At 32.1% G+C, this 20,561-nt stretch overlaps 2 protein-coding genes across 2 annotated transcripts; both read left to right on the top strand.

Moving 5' to 3' along the window:
* The first annotated feature begins 290 nt into the window (after positions 1 to 290).
* LOC148614970 (uncharacterized) lies at positions 291 to 8,486 on the top strand. Its single transcript, XM_088589548.1, has 12 exons — positions 291 to 387; positions 681 to 830; positions 1,206 to 1,285; positions 1,551 to 1,622; positions 1,835 to 1,985; positions 2,346 to 2,480; positions 2,942 to 3,015; positions 3,231 to 3,302; positions 3,551 to 3,698; positions 4,367 to 4,473; positions 6,847 to 6,958; positions 8,156 to 8,486. The coding sequence occupies exons 1-12, from the start codon at positions 363 to 365 to the stop codon at positions 8,428 to 8,430; spliced, it is 1,401 nt and encodes a 466-aa protein (XP_088445674.1). The 5' UTR covers positions 291 to 362; the 3' UTR covers positions 8,431 to 8,486.
* Positions 8,487 to 12,713: 4,227 nt separating this feature from the next.
* On the top strand, positions 12,714 to 19,368 carry LOC148614969 (uncharacterized). The gene is made up of 12 exons (XM_088589549.1): positions 12,714 to 12,777; positions 13,166 to 13,312; positions 13,573 to 13,652; positions 13,951 to 14,022; positions 14,498 to 14,651; positions 14,986 to 15,120; positions 15,418 to 15,491; positions 16,621 to 16,692; positions 16,969 to 17,146; positions 17,778 to 17,893; positions 18,725 to 18,818; positions 19,110 to 19,368. The coding sequence occupies exons 1-12, from the start codon at positions 12,753 to 12,755 to the stop codon at positions 19,325 to 19,327; spliced, it is 1,365 nt and encodes a 454-aa protein (XP_088445675.1). The 5' UTR covers positions 12,714 to 12,752; the 3' UTR covers positions 19,328 to 19,368.
* Positions 19,369 to 20,561: the final 1,193 nt, after the last annotated feature.

The following is a 20,561-nucleotide window of genomic DNA, read 5'->3' as shown; positions in this document are numbered from 1 at the left end:
GTGTTTGAAATCTCATGTCCTTTGATACGGTATAGAAAATCTTGAAAATCTTGGAATATTCGATGAAAAATTTACTTTTTTTTCGGAAACTTGTTAAAGGTCCTGGCCAAAGTCTGACTGGAAAAGTGAAGAAGCAAATAGGCAAGTTTAGAGTTTACATGTGGTAAACCTAAAGTATAAGATGATTTTTATTTTTAATTTTTGTAATGCAATCATTCCAAAAGACAGTTTAAATTCGGATCTAATTTTACAAAAGGCAGTTCTAAGGAACGAGATTTAACCTTTATTTAGTACATTAATAAATCATGACACGACAGATAAGATCTATGAACATGAACTGAGCTTGTGTTTATGGGATCACTATGGCTTGTAGACATTCATTTATAGGTGTGTATATTTAGTTAAAGTATTGCCTATTACCTCATTACCATTAACAAGTTTCCGATATGTAAATCAGTAGAACAGGGAAAATGACAGGTTTATTTTTTGTTCTTTGGTTTCCCCTTTTTTCAACAATCATTGTTTCATCAATTTGCATCTTAGATTTATGCTTTGTCTGGTTTATTGTGCAAATGTTTCTTGATTTTTTTTTTATCATTTTCTTTTATTCAGTGCGTTTTTTTATGCCTTATCTTCTATAACACTGTGTATTAATTTAATATTTCTTGTTATTTTCTTAGTTTTAGCTAGTGTGTTATTTTCGGTAGTGGTTGGGCAGTCATGCAATGATTTTGACACTGAAGCATGCAAGTTACTAGCAGCTAAAAACCCCCATCTGTGTACAGATCAATGTTTGTCTAGTGTGTGTTCCCGCTACTGTGGTCTTTGTCGTAAGTCTACATTAGATTAATCAAATCAAACGTCACTAGTGTCTGTCATTTGACTTTGTCTTTGTTCTATTGAATTATGAGAAGCACATCCAATCAAAATTAATTAACAATAGAACAATGTGCTTTCGCTTACCATGAAAAAGAACACAATACAAACAACAGAGCATGTTTTTTCTAATAAGACATAAAATGAAAGTCAAAAGGACCTGATCAAACATTAATTACTGTAAATTACTCTGTAAACGAACAATAGTTTGCTTTAATTTGAACACTTGCGATTTAAAACGCCGAAGAAGTTGATCTCTTTTAGTATCCCAAAGTCACAAGTACTTTAAAGTTATGGTTGAGTTGAAAGTTCTAATCGAATATTTAAAGCTCTCAAATGTTACACCTGTCATGATGTTGATGATCCTACAAACTGTACCAATAGTGTAGATTGTCCGTCTAATGATCACGTAAGTAGATTGTATACATTTGGAAATGGAAGTTAAGACAGTATACTGCCTAATGTAACACTTTGTTTAAATTGTTTTATACAAAATAAATGTACCGAGGTGTGAACGATAGGATAAATGTGTATCATTTTAAGAATTAAACAAAAAATGAAATATTACGCTCAATGTCGATTAATAAAATTCAAAAAATATAATACCGTTAAAATATTGCTGACAGTGTATGCGGTACATGCCACCTGTATGTTAAAAAAATCATCTTTTTTAGCAATGTTTTACAACTCAGACCTACACCGATGACTTTCAAGTTGTGTACAAAATGGGATGTGCCATGCAAAAAGTAACTATTTTTGTTTTAATTATTCATAATTATTCAAGTTTTTTCTTCTTTCATTTTGGTACTGTAACAAAAACGATAAGCATGTATTTTACAAATACATTACTCTTGATACATAAACACACATATACTTATGGCAAAAACGTGTGTGGTTACTGGAAGTAAGGGGTAGACAAGAACAAATAGTTCAATTAATTTTTTGTCGTTTACGTTAGGTATGTGAACAAAATACCCATTCTGGATCAAAAAGGTCACATTTAGATATAAATGGTGCATGTTGTAATTCTGACCTATGTAACAACTTACTTCCTGATGCTATAGATCTATTACCAAAGAGGACAACAATTACTGTTCAGAGTACAACAGGTAGGGGAAGCAATAGTGTAAACGTGAGACAGTATGCCTAGGGTATACGTAATGATCATAGTGTAATTGTAGTAAATATATTTATTTAATTTTTACAATAAAGAATCAAGCTTATCAATCGATATCTTAGTGATACAAAGAAGTCATAGGAAGTATTTTACATACACGGAACAATATTACTATAAGAAATTATACACATCAGATCTAGGATACTTGGTTTATCCTTATTGTTTAAAAAATGACAACTTTTGACATATTTCTTATTGAAAAAATACAAATTGAATAATTTTATAACTTTGGGAATATAACGGATTTAGCCACATATGATCTTATCCATCAATGTTATCCTTTTCTTCTTAGCATCACCATCATTTCTGTCTGAATGTAGTAACATGGATGATGATGTCTGTTTGAGGTTGTCCCTCGTTGATCCGTATTTCTGTACAAACGACTGTATAGCAACAAATATCTGTCCCAGGACGTGTAAAAAGTGCTGTAATTATCACCTAAAAATCAAGCGCCGAGATTTTCATAATAAGATTTTTTCAATTAAATGTGAACGACAATTAAAACGGTGTTAAATAGTAAGATCATACTGTTCTTTCATACTTCCTAATTTATTTTAAACATTGTATGGTTTGAAAATATATTTCTTAAATAAAAAGGTTCGCTAGTATCTTAAGTACACTGCATGATATGTTTACACATTTAAATGCAATCAAAGACGACCCCATAATTCTACGACAGTAGAAAAAATATTCATTTTGTTTCTACGATGTGTATCTGTACTTGCTTTTGTGTCTTTTTTTATTTTTATTGTTTATTCTTGCTTAAAATTATACATACATAATAATCTTAACTTAAAGAGTATTTACCTCTATTCCTAAACAAGCTAAAAAGCGTAACCCCTTTTTTGTATAATCTTATGACCGTTAATATGTGTTTTATAATTGTAGATCTGTGTTATTACTGTAATGATCTTGATGACCCTACAACATGTAACACGACAACAACATGCAGAGCTGGAAAAGTATTTATACGCTTTAGATTAATTAAAGAAATGACATCTTTTTTTCAAACTCTTTATCCATTTCTGTTATCTGTTTTCTGTGATCTTTGTCGCAGTATTACATTATTTGAATATCGGTTTCCTTGATTACTTTTTCAAACAGCTTTTGGGGTTATTGTAAAGTTCATTTTTAATCCGATATAATTTTAGAGTATTTTTTTAATTCTCTTGTTCAGGAATGCTTCCAGTTAGAAACACTCAGCTTTGACCTTCGACCCGTATACAGACTTGGGTGTATTGATACTCAAGTAAGTAATTTAAAATAAGAAAAGCACACAATGAATTCAAATAAAATGAATAATTTATAACATGAGGATTTCGACATGCTTTTAGAGATCATCCTTTTCAACTTTGAAGATACGCTTAGATAACATGTTTTATTTTAGATTTAAAAACAAACAAAAAATTAGCATTTCGAAGTTTTAAATATTTGTTTATGTTTTAATGTAAAAGTCATTGGTTTAATTTTTGTACATTTGTGTGTGTTACGTTTCAGACATGTTCTAGATTTCAGCCACATTCAGGTCAAATATTTGGGAAGAGACAGGTAGCATTGATTGGTGGATGCTGTAAAAGCGATCTCTGTAATGCTAAACTTACACCAGAAATTACAACAACTACAACTATGCTACCAACAACACCAGGTTCTTATTGTTATCTGTTATATGTGTAATTAAGTATAGCTCCAGAAAAAAATCATGAAAATGTGATTCATGGTTGAAAAGCCAACATGTTTTTGTTTTTGATATTTTGTATAAAATGTTATAGCAAACAGAAAATAACATGTGGCTTTTCATGTAACCCTTGTTCTTAGGAGGTAAACATTATATGGATTGTACTGTAGAATTCAAAATTAAGGGAGATACCTCTGTGGATGACACTAGAATAAAATGGAAACTGTTGGATTTTCAATGTGAAGTATCCCCTTAGAGCAGACAAACTGGAATGAATAATTATACATTTCATCATATAAACCATATAACACTTTAGTAACAAAAATAAAAATGTGTAGTTTTTTGGGGTATTACATATATTACAGAATTTGTGTGATTCTTAAAAAGACTACTACCTACACATTCTGGTAGTTAAGGTGGTACACACTACTTAAATGCAACAAAATATTCATAAATGATGTATTTGTTGTAGAGGTGTAATATATTTTCAAAATTTGCCGTTTCGTTTTGTGTTATACCTGTGTCTTTAGTGTACCTTAAATCCTACTGATGACGGGGTTTGGTTATATGAGAAAAAAACATCAAACGTTTGTTGCAAGTCACAGAGACTTACAATATTTTCTTCAATTTACCTTTAGGGTGTATACCAAATATAGTAAAAGACAATTGTCCGCTTGGTTTTGTCCGGTTGGGTGATTCATGTTATTATTTGAGTCGTCAACGAAAAACACAACCAGATGCTCAAGTAAGTAAGATTGACCGGGTAGAGTGCATTATGGACAAATCGTACAGTTCACATCAACTTGAAATAACTCAAATCTAAGTTCTTACTTTGAAAATTGTATTCCATTTATATTGTCTTATCCTAAACTAAATGCTCAAATTGTGTTATATTATCTTCTTTTGATCTCTCTACCAAAGACGATGATAGTGATCTGCCGTCCATGTACTGGATTCCTAAACTCCACAAGAATCTATACAAGCAACTCTACATAACTGGATCCGCTCAATGTACACCAAAACGCTTTCCAAAACATTTAACTTCTGTGCTCACAGCAGTCCCACAACGATACTTGTTACTCCCGCAACGGTATTAATTCAATGTAGCTCCTTAAAAAAACCATAAAAGAGACTCTCAATTCAAGATTTTTATTGGAATACGGCAGCATTAAAACCTATGGTTTTTTCAACTCTTTATACTCTTATTCTCCCTTACTCAGTTGAATCCCAACTCAAATATATCATACATCTTTATTACTCGAATAAGACTGTACACCTAGATACAAACATGCAGTACTTCCTACTTTATTAAAAACGATTCCAAATCATCTTCCAAATATACCGAAGAAAACAATTTCAGAATGCTGGAATTTTTTATCGACAAATATTTGTTCAGTGTGGTGGACGCGTTTTCCAGTGCTATCCTCTTTTGGTCTCTCTACCAAGGACGATGATTGTTATTTACCGTCTATGTACTGGATTCCTAAACTTCACAAGAATCCATATAAACAACGTTTCATAGCTGGATCTGCAAAATGTACCACCAAACCTCTTTCAAAACTTTTAACTTCTATACTCACAACTGTGAAAGAGGGTCTGCAGTCCTACCACAACACTTGTTACTCCCGTAGTGGTATTAATTTAATGTGGATCCTGAAAAATTCGAATGATCTTTTGGAGACAATCAGTTCAAGACAATTATCTGAATATAATAGCATTAAAACCTATGATTTTTCAACACTGTATACTTCTATTCCCCATACTCAGTTAAAATCCCGACATTATATATAGTTGTTTTTCCAAAAAAGATGGTACACCTAGATACAAATATATAGTTCTTGGTAGAGATTCCTCATACTTTGAAGAAATAATTGCAAATCATCTTCCAAATATACAGAGCAAGATGTTTACAAAATGCTGGAATTTTTAATCGACAACATATTTGTCCAGTGTGGTGGACGTGTTTTTCAACAAACGGTCGGCATTCCAATCGGAATGAATTGTGCTCCTCTACTTGCTGACCTATTTCTTCACTCTTATGAGGCTGACTTTATAGCTGATTTGATCAGAAAGAACTAATATTGTTTGGCTAGATCTTTCAATCTCAGTTTCCGCTACATAGATGACGTATTATCTTTAAACAATCCTAATTTCGGGGATTTGATACATCGCATCTACCCAAAAGAACTTGAGATAAAGGATACTACAGATACTGTGAAGTTAGCCTCATATCTTGACCTACACTTAGAAATCGATGGTGCAGGAAAACTATTGACCAAACTTTACGACAAACGGCTCCTGCGTATGGAATGTTCATATAACTCATACGTTATGCCAGAGCTTGCAGACATTTTGTATCGCACTAGAACTCTAACAAATAGGCTTATGGAACAGGGTTATGTTGCTACAAGATTGAAGTCATCACTACAGAAGTTTTATGGTCGTCATCATGAACTCGTGGATCATTATGATGTATCCATCAGCACCATGAAAACTGATTTATTCAACGGGTCATAGTTTGCCTTTCCTCGTTTGTCTACCTCGGACTTGACTTTCTATGAGCAACTCGGCGGGTGTTTCTAGAAAAATAGAGGACGCTTACCCTACCGGTGCACCTGGTCATGCTCCCAGTTTTTAGTGGTGTCCGAGTTGCTCATTTACTTTTGTTACTTTGTATGTATGATTTTAGTTACTTTATGTTCTTTGTTGTGTGTGTCTGTTTTCCATGTCTGGTCTTTGTCCCTGGATTACATTCTTTTGATTACCTTTATAACCTTGGTTCCCTTGATTACTCTTCCAACCAACGCTCTAGAAAAACAGAAGACGCTTTCACTACCGATGCACTTGGTTCATGCTCCTAGTTTTTACTGGAGTCCGAGTTCATATATTTGTGTTGCTTTGTACGTATAATTTTGTTTAGTTTATGTTCTTTGTAATGTGTGTCTGTTTTCCTTACATGGTCTTTGTCCATGGATTATATTTTTAACACTAATAGTACAAACACCACAAACTGGCACTCAGTCTTTTGTCGAAGATTACTGATACCATAAACAAATTTCCGTAAGCCTTAGCTAATTGTATTTTAAAAATATGTTATATGTCCAACTTGTTTTTCTAGAAAGAATGTGGGACGCTGTGCTCAAGGCTTGCGATAATAAGTAGCGAACAAGAAAACAAGGCTATAACAAACTTTGTCCACCATTCTAGACAAAATCTTGGAATAAGAGAAGGTAAGTTTACGATTAGAAATTTATTAAACATGGGTCAACAAACATCAAGAATATTATTACCAGAAACAGAAACGGTTAATTTCTTTTACTTGTATCAATATTTTTTCCTTGATATGTCGTTATATTTTGGTTTGGTTGATATTTTGATGAATTTCAGAAGTGAATCCACCTGCACTAGAACTGATTTGTACATACTGTCATAGCTTTCTTTTCCTCTGCATCGAATGAGAAGGTGAAGCGGAGACATTAGTATCCAAATACATGACCAAGACGGAAAAACAGGAAATAGAGACGTTACACATACACGTTTCGACAATATAATTTTACATAATCGCATACATACGCTGAAGATAAGCTAAAAGTCCTTACACGAAATAAAATAGATAAATTATTAACTTCTTGATAAGTCTTATCCGATTGGGATAATTCCAAACAAATAATTTTGATACCTTTATACAATACTTGTTAAAGACGACTTTATAAGTCAATACTAAATAAATAGAGAATTAAATGTAATAATAGGAAATATGCACAACCAATTTTCGTTGACTTAGATTGCATGTTTGTGTAGCTATTCACCTAAAAGAAATTTGTGAATTTAGAAAACATGTATTCATGTGTATAAATAGATTGAGTAATGGGGAATCTTTTGGTGAGCTTTGTTTACTGCAAAACTCCTTTGAAACATATGTATATGAGAAAACATTTTAAACTGAAAACCTCTTGACACAAACATTTTATCTTTAACCCAGGGCAATTAGGCAATTTCATATATGTTAATTTTTTGCAATGGAGGTAGATTGGGAAATTTGGTATGAAAGAGTAATCAAGAGAATCAAGGTTATAGCCGTAATCAAAAAATGTAATCCAGGAACAGAGACCAGACATGGCAAACCGACATACACAACAAAGAACATAAAGTAACTAAAATCATACATACAAACAAACAAAAGCAAATGAGCAACTCAGACTCCACTAAAACTGGGAGCATGGAGCAGGTGCATCGATAGGGTCAGCGTATTCTGCTTTCCTAGAAACACCTGCCGAGGTGCTCATAAAAAGATTGCTTTTGATACATATGTTCAGTACAACACACAAAACAAATTCTGTACTGTCTTGAAAGGAAAAAATCATAAAGTTCCATTTAATTCGAAATTCGTTTCGTTAATTCGTGTTGAAATTTTATATACATTGTAGATGGTCACTACTGGATTGATGCCTACCGAAGTGAAACTAGTTTTGACGGTTCCTGGGTATGGAGTAGTACACAGCAATTAATTGAAGGAAATGTATACTCTAACTGGAGACCCAGTTCACATGACCACCCTAACAAGGACGGGGAACACTGCGCTGACCTGGGCAGTGATGAATCTGACCGGTTAGGAGATACTCATGGCTACTATTGGGACCATAGGAGTTGTTACCATTCTTTCTCGGCAATTTGTGAATATTCGTTAGGAAGCCAACCGTGATATATTGCTCATTAAACACTTCAAATGTGAAAGCAATATAATATATGTTTGTGTTAGTTGTAACTTATAATTCAATCGTTTCTTCTGACATTCAGTGTATTCTTTTCTGTACTAAAACCAGTCTGAACTACGTTTGGAAGTAAACTTTTAATACAATTATCAAACTTCATTTAGAGAAATGTAACTCTTTTAAAACATTTCGCTGAAGCAAATGCATGTTAGAGTAATCAACGAAACCGAGATTCAAGTGGAATATAATACAAAGGCAAAAACCAGACATGAAAAGCAGACACATACAACAAAGAACATAAAATAACTAATATGATACATACAAAGTAACAAAAATAAAGGAGCAACTAGGACCCATTGAAAAACATGGACCAGATGCGGTGGTAGTGTAGTCTGCGATTTCCTTCAAAAATTATATTGCAAAATATTTTTTTACGTGAAATATCATACAAACGATTTTATGTATAAAAAAACAAGATATGTATCCTAAAAATAAGGATACGACCAATCAATCCATGTTGGAGTTAAAAAGTAAATACTTGACACATACACGATGGTGATATATTTTATCATATTTCCCTACTCAAACACTGCAGTTGATATAAATAGTAAAATAAATCGTTTATTTTAGTACTGCTTTAAAAATTAAAATTAGACTTCATGTATTTAGCAGTAGAAATCACGATCAAAACTATCTAACAAACAAACCTATATTAATCCCTATGTAACACATCGCTGAAGGTGCAAAAAAATCTTCCCAAATACAGAGTGTTTTAAAATCTTCCCAAATACAGAGTGTTTTAGAAAATATTATTAACTATAAAGTTATAATGCAAGCGTTTAATTATGACCAATTTTTTGTTTGGTTGTGTGGTTGTTTTTGATTTTATATTCATCTTTGCTGTTTAGTTTTGTCATTTTAACGTACATTTGGTGTATTTTAATTTTTTTCATAAACGTATGTTAAAAACGCAAGGTGTGTATTAAATTTTTAAGGTTCACCATTACCTTTTGACAAATATGGCCTCAATTTAACCACTAATTTTCCTCTGAGTACAGATAGACCTGTGTATCTAGAAAAGTTTTAAGACATAGCATCCCCTTGATATAAATTATAATGTAAAATTTAATCAAAAACTAACCTGATATTTGCAGGGTTATTTTTTTTCAATTCTGCAGAAAATGAAAAAAAGTTAAAAAAAAAAAAAAACACCTGAGATTTACTTGATATGATCCACTCATTTACGCAGTTTAAATCACCGATTGTGTATAGGTGGTATTATCCTTCTATTGACCAGCATGAAAAAGTGAAAAGAGTTTACTTTTAATACATGAGAGCATTTCAAAACATTCTCCAGACTTCATTCTGTAGAACTGGTAAAAATAAAACAGTAAAAGTCAGGCCAGTATTTTATATAATTTTACACAAAAACGAATGCAACTTTCTCATATCTATGGAGTGTAATATCTTAAAAATTGTCTAGATACACATATTTGTCTATAATCAAAGGGGAATTAGTGGTGAAACTGATGATATATTGGTCATAATGTAAGTATGAACCATAAATTTTTGGATACTACATTGAATTGAATATTGGGGACTAATAAATAAGTGAACAAATACAGAAACAAAAACACAAATATCCAAACAGAACATTCAGGGAACGTTTAAAGGACCAACAAAATATCATGTACCCAAAAGTATAAACATCGTCAGATTAAAAAAAAAATAATAAAACATCCAATGAGTTGGTTGAATAAGTTCTGTGAAATTATCTTATAACATTACATTGCATTTTCTGTCTTTTTGTGGGAGTCAACTAATATTTTTATACAAAAAAAGTGAATGGTCAAAACCAAACAATTTGTTGAATTTGCTTATCATTGTACCTGAAAGTGCGGGACCCATTTGTTTCAATAAAACAATCACAAGCAAGGACAAAAATCCCTCACCTTACCCTTGTTGTCTTCGTTTGTTTTCTCCTTTAAACTGTTCATCATATGTATGCTACATATGGACAAAATGTTAAGGAACAAATACTAACCAATCAATCTCTGTAACAAACGCTATTCTTTGTAAAATATTTATCACAAAAAACGAAAGCAAGAGAAAAAAAAAATAATTGGACCAAGACTTGAGCGGCATCGGAAATAACATATTCCAAGGATAAAGACCAGACTTGAAAAATACACACACACATGAGGCAAGCAAATAAACACATTTAAAGAACCAACAGTAAATAGGCTACGTGATCTCCCCAAAAAATTCGAAGCATAGACTGGGAGCAACGATAAGGTAAGCGTCCTCTGCTTTTCTGGAAACGTTCACAATAAATTGCCAAATGAAATATCATGTCCGCTGTAGTCTTTAAGGGAACGCGATTTTTTGGCACGGGGGAACAAATCTTTTCTAGTGCAGCTGGACACATCATAACTATCCATGTTTTCACGACGACGACCATAAACCTTTTTTTTTTGTGATGTCTTTAATATTGTAACAAAAAAGTTGTTTTAAAATCCTAATAGAAAGAACACTAACACTGTAAAAAACGTCCACAAAGTTTAGACAAGCTTTGGCATAACATATGCAATTTGATATGAAAACTTGTTTCGCATGTGCTGAAGGAATGTTTCCACAGAAGAAAAGAAAGCTGTCAATACTGAATCATAGTTATCGCGTTTGTTGTATAGTTTGGTCGGTTTTTTTTTTTTTTTTTTTGGTTTTTTTTTTTTTTTTGGTTTTTTTTGGGGGGTTTTTGATTTTTTGGGTTTTTTTTTTTTTTTTTTTTTTTCATTTTTCCTCGATCTTTAAGAGTATGAGAGGATATGTAGCTTAATTTATAGTAACTGTAGTGTCCTTTAACCCATCTTCTTTTGTGTAGATGTATTGTTTTAAATCACTGCAACAACAAGGGCTTTTGAAAGACAATAAGTCAAACTGAAATTAAAAGATCTGGATAAACGATGTTCTTGTCTACCCCGGACTTGACTTTTTATGAGCAACTCGGCGGGTGTTTCGAGAAAAGCAGAGGACGCTTACCATACCGGTGCACCTGGACCATGCTCCCAGTTTTCAGTGGAGTCATTTGCTTTTGTTACTTTGTATGTATAATTTTAGTTACTTTATGTTCTTTGTTGTGTATGTCTGTTTTCTATGTCTGTTTTTTTTGTCCCTGGATTACATTCATTTGATTACCACTATAACACTGGTTCTCTTGATTACTCTTTGCACATTAGCTATTAAGTCAGTCTTATTACTGTGAAAAATTGGTCAGCGAATAGCAGCGCAATTTTTTCCCATTGGAATGCCGACCGTCTGTTGAAAAACCTCGCCAACCACACTGGACAAATATATTGTCGACTTTTGTCAGCATTTTCGTCTGTATATTTGGAAGAAAATTTCGAATCGATTTGTTTGTACAAATTAATGATAATCTCTACTAAGTACTGCGTATTAGTATCTATGTGTTCCTATTACAACGTTTATAATGCTTTTAAATCGGGATTTCAGCTGAGTATTTGGAATAGAAAGGTAAATGGTTAAAAATCGTAGGTCTTAATGCTATTATATTCCGATAATAATCTATCAATGAAGGGTATAAAAAAGTCTTTTCGATTTTTTTTCAGGATCATCATTCATTTAATACCACTCTGGGAGTAAGAAGTGTCATAGTAAGACTGGAGACACTTTTTACAGAAGTAGTAGTGGAAGTTAATAGTTTCAAAAGTGGCTTGGCTGTATATATGGCAAATCTAACTATGAAACGTTGATTGTGGGAACTCTTGTGGGGTTTTCGAATTCTATACATGTGGAATCATTCACAATGCAATTAAAGCAATCTCTAGAATAATTTTAAATTGAGGATGGTTGTTTTAGTTGATGTAAATTTTTATGCGGAAAAGTCACAATAACTCGAGTTTACTCGTTTGATTGGCTTGAAATAAAATATTTTTAACATCTCGTCATAAAGTCATATTACCGTAGTCAAAGAAGAATTGTTTTTAATTTAATCGGGTTTAATCATAGTCTTGCTTTAGATTATTAACTTGTTTTAACTATCCCTTTATATTACCTTTAAAATATTGTTCCGACGGATTCAAGCTTATTTATAGAATATGTTGAACATATGAATTTAAGACTTATCTTACGAGTTTAGAATTAGTGGTTATTTCATCTTTTTTATTTATTCTATTTTGAGCACTGTTTGAACCCTTTCATTAAATACAGAGATATCTGAAATACAAATTTCAGCATGAATATATTATATATATGTCACGTAACAAGATAAGACATAACCGAAGACAGAGTCGACATGGCCACCATAATAATCATATCAGGTTTGTAAATTTGCTTTGATGATTTTACTTGATTTCCATATTGGATGTGCTTATTTCAAACAAAAGTTTGTTTTTTGTTTTTGTTTTTGTTTTTGTTTTTGTTTTTTTTTTCTTTCAAAATATTTATTACATCTAAATATACTTTTAAGATCAGAAGGTAAAATATGGACACTACTATCTACTTAAACGCCATTGTTCAAGTAAATTGACAAAATTTGAACTGGTTATTTTTGCCAGAGTTCAATATGACAAATGGCCAGCGTGTATGCGTATAAGTGTGTTTGTGATAAATAAAACAAGTGCTATACAGCAACTTACAGTTGTTTTTGCGACTTTCGAAGTTGACAAATCTGTTTTATACGCATAAGAATACATTTATATTACACAGTGGTTATAGCATGTATTGTTCCAGTAACAGAACAGACATGTAGGGATAAAGACCCGGATGTATGTCAACTTTTGGCCAAGAACAATCCTGACATGTGTGCTGACAGTTGTCTGTCCAGTATATGCACGAGGTTCTGTGGCCACTGTCGTATGTTACACTTTTATCCTTCTATTTTAGATCGTATCTTCATGAAAATATTTATTTTTCTCATTAATTTGAATTTAGTCATTTACTTTGGTAAACAATGACTTATATTTAAAGAAAACTAAAACATAGTTATTCTAAGACCATTGCATCACAAATGATACGAAAACGAAACAATGCAATGGTCATGTAATTAAGTTTGCACCAATAATCTCAAATTAAACATTTTATATATTGTTATCTCCAATATACGAATTCATTAGCATTGCAGTGTTACACCTGTCATGAGATCGATGATCCTGTTAACTGTACAACTTTAACAGAATGTCCAAGCAATGATCATGTAAGTAGAAATAAACATACTTTCAAAATTTGTTCTCTTGTGCTTATTTACTTTGTGCTTTGCAAATCCTTGTGCCTTTCAAATTTCTTATTTATCTTTATATATTTATGTTTATATTTTTTTTAAAAAAACTCGATCGGCCTACCTATAATTTCAAATATCAGTTCGGTAATTTTGTTATTCTTCATCATATTTACATATATTTAGAACTTGAAAAAACAAAGGAAAATTTGTTAAGCTTACTTATTCCTGCCGAACGCATGATATCGTTATTTTACATTATCTGTTTGTGTTACAGTATTGTTACACGACCCAGACATTCAATGATGACTTCAAAGAAGTTTACAAACTGGGGTGCGCAAAGAAAGATGTAAGGACATTTCTGTAATAGTTTATCAAAAAATATGAATAATTCAGAATGAAAGATTATCATAAGTCCTGAAATCAAAAGAAACTTGATAACCGTTTGTTTATTTCAATACGAAAATATTTGTTTTGTAACTTTTTTTTATCTTCTTTTAAACAAATGAATGGTAATATTATTGAACTTCTCTATCTATGGTCAGATTCAGTAACAGGTTTTCATTCCAATTACAAAAACACAAACAGGATAACCGACATGATATAATTGACAGTCTACAATGGTCACCTTTGTTTACTGTGCTTGTTTTTGTTTGTTTTTTTTTAATTATTATTTATTTATTTCTAATGCTGTTTTCCTACTGAGACATAGGGTTGTCAGTAAATTAAATCATGGCAAATTTACACCAAAGCTATCATGTACCTTCACGTGATATGTATGTGGTTCACATGAAAGTGTTTATTCCTCTTAATGATGTTTACAGCTTTGTGAGACAAACGTAGCAAATGGTCATTCCAAGAGATCAGATCTCAGTGTGAAGGGGGCGTGCTGTACAAACGATAAGTGTAATAATAATCTACCAGCAGTCTTGGATCTGATGCCACAGAGAACAACTCTCAGTCCCCTCAATACGACAGGTATTATACTCAGTGTCACAAAATGAGTAAAATAAGTAGAAAGAAATGACGTAACGACAGAAAATAGCATTGGAATGACCCATCAAAAAATGAACATTACGTATGAGTGTGAGAGCGTGATAAATGTTTTTTTTTGGGGGGGGGTTTGGGGGGGTTCGGTTGTTTTGTTGTTTTTTTTTGTTTTTTTTTTTTTTGTTTTGTTTTTTTTTTTTTTTACTTTTTTAAATAATTGTCTTTTTTACTGATACAGATACAATAATTTCCTAAGCGCAGTTATAAACGTTACTATTTGACGCTCATATTTCTAATTTGTATTGTTTTTTATATTTCAAAGCTTGGCCAGCTACATACACTCTCTGTAACAACATGGACGATGACGTGTGTCTAAAATTATCTTTAGATGATCCCTTGTTTTGTTCCAACGATTGTATCGCTAACAAAATATGTCCACGCATGTGCAGAAAATGTTGTAGGTATTTATATTGATTTGCCTTTATTGTTATTTGTCGTCTAACATAAGAGACAAAACTTGAAAAGAAAATACACAAAGAAGTAAAGTCAGGATCCTTTAATTTTGCAAAGACATCTATTGACAAAATTAAGTGAGTTTTCTATCTCTCCATTTAAAACTTAAGTTAAGATAGGTTTGATGTATGTTATGCTCCACACAACGAATTTCACCTGCTTGCATCCATTGAATTTTAGTATCTGTTTCCTTTATTTGTTACTTTCCTGTAGTATCATGTGATATACTTATTATTTTTAGTTCAGTGTTATAATTGTAATGATATCGATAGCCCTGCAGATTGCAATGCCACTATCACTTGTCAGTCAGGAAAGGTAAGTATTGTTCATTGTCGACAAGTTACCACTTACTGGCCATTTTTAATTGAATCAACACATGCAATTATCATTTTAGCTGTACAGTTTCAAATAGATGTCTCACCACATTGTTTTAAAAGAGTAATCAAGGGAACCAAGGTTATAGCGGTAATCAAAAGAATGTAATCCAGGGACAAAGACCAGACATGGAAAACAGACATACACAACAAAGAACATACCTCTGCTTTTCTAGAAACATCCGCCGAGTTGCCATAAAAGGTCAAATCCGGGGTAGAGAAGCGAGGAAAGGAAAACATTAACACATAGAATAAATCAGTGTTCATGGTGCAGATGGATACACCATAACGATCCGATCCACGAGTTCATGATGACGATCATAAAACTTCTGTAGTGATGACTTCAATCTTGTAGCAACATAACCCTGTTCCAGAAGCCAATTTGTTAGAGTTCTAGCGCCATACAAAAAGTCTGCGTAGTTTCAGCAAGCTCTGACATAACGTATGGGTTGTGATATGAACACTCCATATGCAGGTGCTGAAGGGATGTTGCCACAGATAAAATGAAAGTTGACAATTCTGAATGAAAAGTCATCACGTCTGTCGTAAAGTTTGGTCAATAGTTTTCCTTTACCATCGATTTCTAAGTGTAGGTCATGATATGAGTCTGACTTCACAGTGTGTGTAGTATCCTTTATCTCAAGTTCTTTTGGGTAGATGCGATGTATCAAATCCCAAAATTAGGATTGTTTAAAGATAATACGTCATCTATACAGCGGAAACTGAGATCAAAGGATCTAGCCAAGCGATATTCTTTCTTTCTGATCAGATCAGCTATAAAGTCAGCCTCATAAGAGCGAAGGAACAGGTCAGCACAATTTGTTCCCATTGAAATGCCGACCGTTTGTTGAAAAACACGTCCACCACACTGGACAAATGTGTTGTCGATTAAAAATTCCAGCTTTTTGTAAAAATCTTCCTCTGTATATTTGGAATATGATTAGAATTATCTCTTACAAGGTATGAGGAATCTCTACCAAGATCTATAGATTTGTATAGAGGTGTACAAAAAAACAACGATGTATAATGTAAAAAAAAGTTTTATTAAGATATTTGTATTTTATTTTAAGGAGTGTTTCCAGCTGGAAACCTTAAGTATCGACCTCCGACCCGTTTTCAGATTAGGATGTCTCGATCAAAACGTGAGTTCATGATTTCGAATTCATTTCATTATTTATAAGATATTGATTATATAACTTTGGCTCATTGCATTTTAATATTTGTTTGCCATGGAATATTTATTTGACTGTTATTTACGAGTGTTTATAAAATAATTCAGTATGCGTTTTTTTTTATTCTAAGAGGAATCTTGAATGATACAATGTACTATGGCATACATCAATAGATAAAGGTGTGTTTTCTTCGTGGTTCTAAGATTATATGTTCCTCACATACTTCCTCTGTGAATTTAATTGTAGCTATGTCTAAGATTCGGTGTATCACCAGTAAATTCTGGGTTTGGACGTCGTCAACAGAGTCTGGCTCTTAAAGGGGGGTGCTGTACTTCTGATTTGTGCAATAAAAACCTTCAACAATTCATTCCAACGAATCCACCGATAACAACAACTCCACAACCTCCAGCAACTACAACATTGGGTACGACAGAAATGCTTTTCCTTTCAGCATTAACTGTAAAATACATTAAAAAACTGTAGTAACACAGTGATAGACATCATGTATTGACATAAATGGCTTATGCTAATTGGATATATGCATTTGCAAGTGTTGGGCGTATTTTTGTGTCTTGTACTTGCGACTAATATCATGAAAACATATTTTTTTTCGACATTAAGAAAACGTTTGTCTTTAAATCATTTTTGTGTTTAAAAATGTATAAGATAAAAAATAAATATAATATTCATATTTGTAAATTTCTTTTCTATCATTGTTTGCTATAAAAATACTGTAAAATCAATATTACCCAGTATTTCAAGAAAAACCTTGTATGCACTATGCGGAAGAGTGTGAATTCTTTTTTCGAGGATATATCTTGTACAGCGGAAATGATCAAGTAATTCCGATTGCAACCACAAAAGACGAGAAATGTTCTTCAAATGTATCAATGTTTAATGTATGATCTATCAACAAAAAGTTATTGAAGAAAATGTAAAAAATATATATATTTGTGATAAAGTTATTCCTATAAAATAATGCTGTATTTTTTCGGATTAAGTATGTAACCAATTTTTTTTGTTATTTCAACACCTGGACATGTGTTTTTATTCAGATTGCAGTAAACCCAATTCTCACGACAGACACTGTCCTTCTGGTTATGCCTACGTATTACATGAGCATTCATGTTTCCACATTGGAAATACAGCTGGTACGTGGCAGCAAGGAGAGGTAATTCTTTACTTTCATAAAAATGTTATTTCTTAATTTATACACGGATTAATGAAATGGTGTTAGACTACAACATTGAACCATAAATATTCTTTATGGATATTAAAAGTCATTTGTAAAAGAATATACTCTTTTGAAGATATCCAAAAGACAAACTCTGAAAGTACGAAGTTGGTAAATTTACTCTTTACTGAGTTACTACTAACAGAAATATGTCAAGACTTAAAACAATATGAAAAAAAACATAGAAGATACTTCGAATGATGCTTTTGTCATAATCGGTTCTGCATAAGGTAAGTGTGCCTTTTTCCAGAGTCATAGTTTCACTTTCAAGAGGTTTGTATCATAATAACATTGTGTGTTCTACAATAGCTTTCATATCAGACAACAACAATGCTTTACCAGGATTTAAATCAAATTTGGTGTAGGGATATTGGTATAAAATATTCATCGTCATGCATGACAATGTATATTTCATCATTACTATTCCGCTAATATTTTAATAAAATATATTACAAAGAGAACACACAGAGCACTTTTATCGTGTTGTATACTATTTTTTTCCCTCACTGGACGAAGATGATTGTAGCAATCAAATGTTACATACTTTCCCTGATTTTTCATTAGCAATATCTCTTTAAGTAGTATTTGTTGTTATGTCATTCGCTTTTCACACCATTTTAACAAGTTAGTTTTGGTTGCCACTGTCTTTCAGATATTCCAGTTTTCCATTTTTGAATTCATACGTTCAATATTACACTTCAATTTTTTTTATTTAGAGACCATTTGCAATGAAATTATGCTAACTTAGAAAAAAACATTCTGTTCTAGAATTACTGTAAACAAAATTGTGGAAAGTTGGCAGATTTCGCGAACTCAAAAGAACTATTAGATGTAATGAACCACGTCAGATCAACGTATCACGGTAAATCGGATAATAAGACTTGTCATTCGGTTTGACAAACAAATTGCAAGAGATCCTATTTATCTATTGATTTGAATGTTTGTAACTTGATTAGTTGTTTATTAATTTCGTTTTTTGTTCATTACTTTGTTTCTGGTTTTGATTTTTTTTTTAAAAGAAACTGACTACTATAGTGAAAGAAGTAAATATTATTACAAGAACTAAATTTCTTTATATAATGTAAACATGGAGACACTATTTCTCAACATGGAAAATAACAATTGATTTGATATATATATATTTGTGATTAAGACATGGACCTTTGGGTTGGTGCTGTTAAAGACTCGCACAACAGATGGGTTTGGGCTGACACAACCCGACATACTCTTGACCCAACTTTGAGTTTTTATTTGACCCGGTCATCATTCAATTGCGCTGCAGGACATAATTCACGGACTACCGCACAGCGGTTGGTGCCTTATCGCTGTACCCAACGACTATTACCACTCTGTGAGGCTAATCGAATATAGAACGATACCGATGGAAAACGAAAATAAATTATTTATATTTATGCGTTTTCTTTAATCTTGTCTTTGTTTGTTTTCAATACTATAAACCCATGTTTTCAAGATTGATAATCTTATCAGTTGTTTCCCTTACACCTCTACCTATTTCAAAATGCTACATTTATAAAATTTAAAGCCGCCTCCTGACTTATTTTTGTATAACAGAAACTTGAACATTGAACAATTTTGCTAAACATAATGTTGCATCTATTGCAGGAGGCAGGAGATAGTCACCTAATTAAACATGACAATTACTAAAACCAAAAATTACAGTCATATCATTATAACTAATGTCGTGTGTTTCACAAAGTAAACTTCATTTTAATCAAATACATCAAATACATAAAAACATCTACAAGAGGCACTGAAAACCAAAATATCGAAATAGGAAGCCAAATTTAAACCGAGAAGTTAGAACAAAGTCATGGTGTTTTATAGTGTGTTAGATTTGTTTATGTTGCAAATTTTGGAATATAATCTATAATATAGTTCAGGTCAGATAAATCTGACTACTAGACTAGAGAGTACGTTTCACTTTTAGCCAACCAGAATGGATATTGATACAGTGTTTACTAAATACGAAAATTGTAATCGTTTGTATGTACAATTTTCATCAATCTTACTTTTACGTACTTCAAAATCATAACCCAAAAACCCTTTAATCTAAAGCTAGGGTATCTTTTTTGTTTTAGTCGTGCTATTTCTACACCAAAGGTCAATTTTTAAGTCTGTTTGAGGAAAGTGCCTAGCACTATATATTTGCGTTCAGAAGATCCATACTATTTATGACATTTTGAAACCGGGAATGACTTTTTGGTCCCTGGCAAAAAAACGTATATTTAGCAGAACTCCCTTGTAACCATATGCTTTTCAAATAATGTTATAATATTTATATAGCGTCGGTAACTTTATTCTTCTTTAGCAACAAGTTTTTTATTGTTCAGAAAGTAGAGTGTGATATTAAGAAATTAGTAACTTTTTTACTTTTTTTTCATAGTAACAAGCACAATCCTCTCAAATAACTCCCGCGAACTTATGTATTTGAGTCAACGGGGTCATTTTTTTAGTTTTGTTTTTGGTTTTGTCTTTGTTTTTATTTTTGTTTTGCTTTTTTTATTTTTTGTTTTTTCGAGAATAATACAATTTATTTTTTTCTTATCTTCAGTTTCTGTATGTTTTTTTTAATTCTGTTAGCAAT

Source organism: Perna viridis, chromosome 6 (genome assembly GCF_037379345.1).
Source record: "Perna viridis isolate PV_CMFRI_1.1 ecotype Kerala chromosome 6, ASM3737934v1, whole genome shotgun sequence".
Taxonomy (NCBI): domain Eukaryota; kingdom Metazoa; phylum Mollusca; class Bivalvia; order Mytilida; family Mytilidae; genus Perna; species Perna viridis.
This window is presented reverse-complemented; position numbering and strand designations above follow the sequence as displayed.

Excerpts from the sequence above, each read along its gene's own strand:
- LOC148614970 (XM_088589548.1), top strand. The coding sequence starts at position 363 with ATGGCTTGTAGACATTCATTTATAG. Across the intron at positions 1,623-1,834 it reads TGGGATGTGCCATGCAAAAA|GTATGTGAACAAAATACCCA; the intron begins GTAACTATTTTT and ends CGTTTACGTTAG. Across the intron at positions 3,699-4,366 it reads TATGCTACCAACAACACCAG|GGTGTATACCAAATATAGTA; the intron begins GTTCTTATTGTT and ends ATTTACCTTTAG.
- LOC148614969 (XM_088589549.1), top strand. The coding sequence starts at position 12,753 with ATGGCCACCATAATAATCATATCAG. Across the intron at positions 13,653-13,950 it reads AATGTCCAAGCAATGATCAT|TATTGTTACACGACCCAGAC; the intron begins GTAAGTAGAAAT and ends TTTGTGTTACAG. Across the intron at positions 17,894-18,724 it reads GTACGTGGCAGCAAGGAGAG|AATTACTGTAAACAAAATTG; the intron begins GTAATTCTTTAC and ends ATTCTGTTCTAG.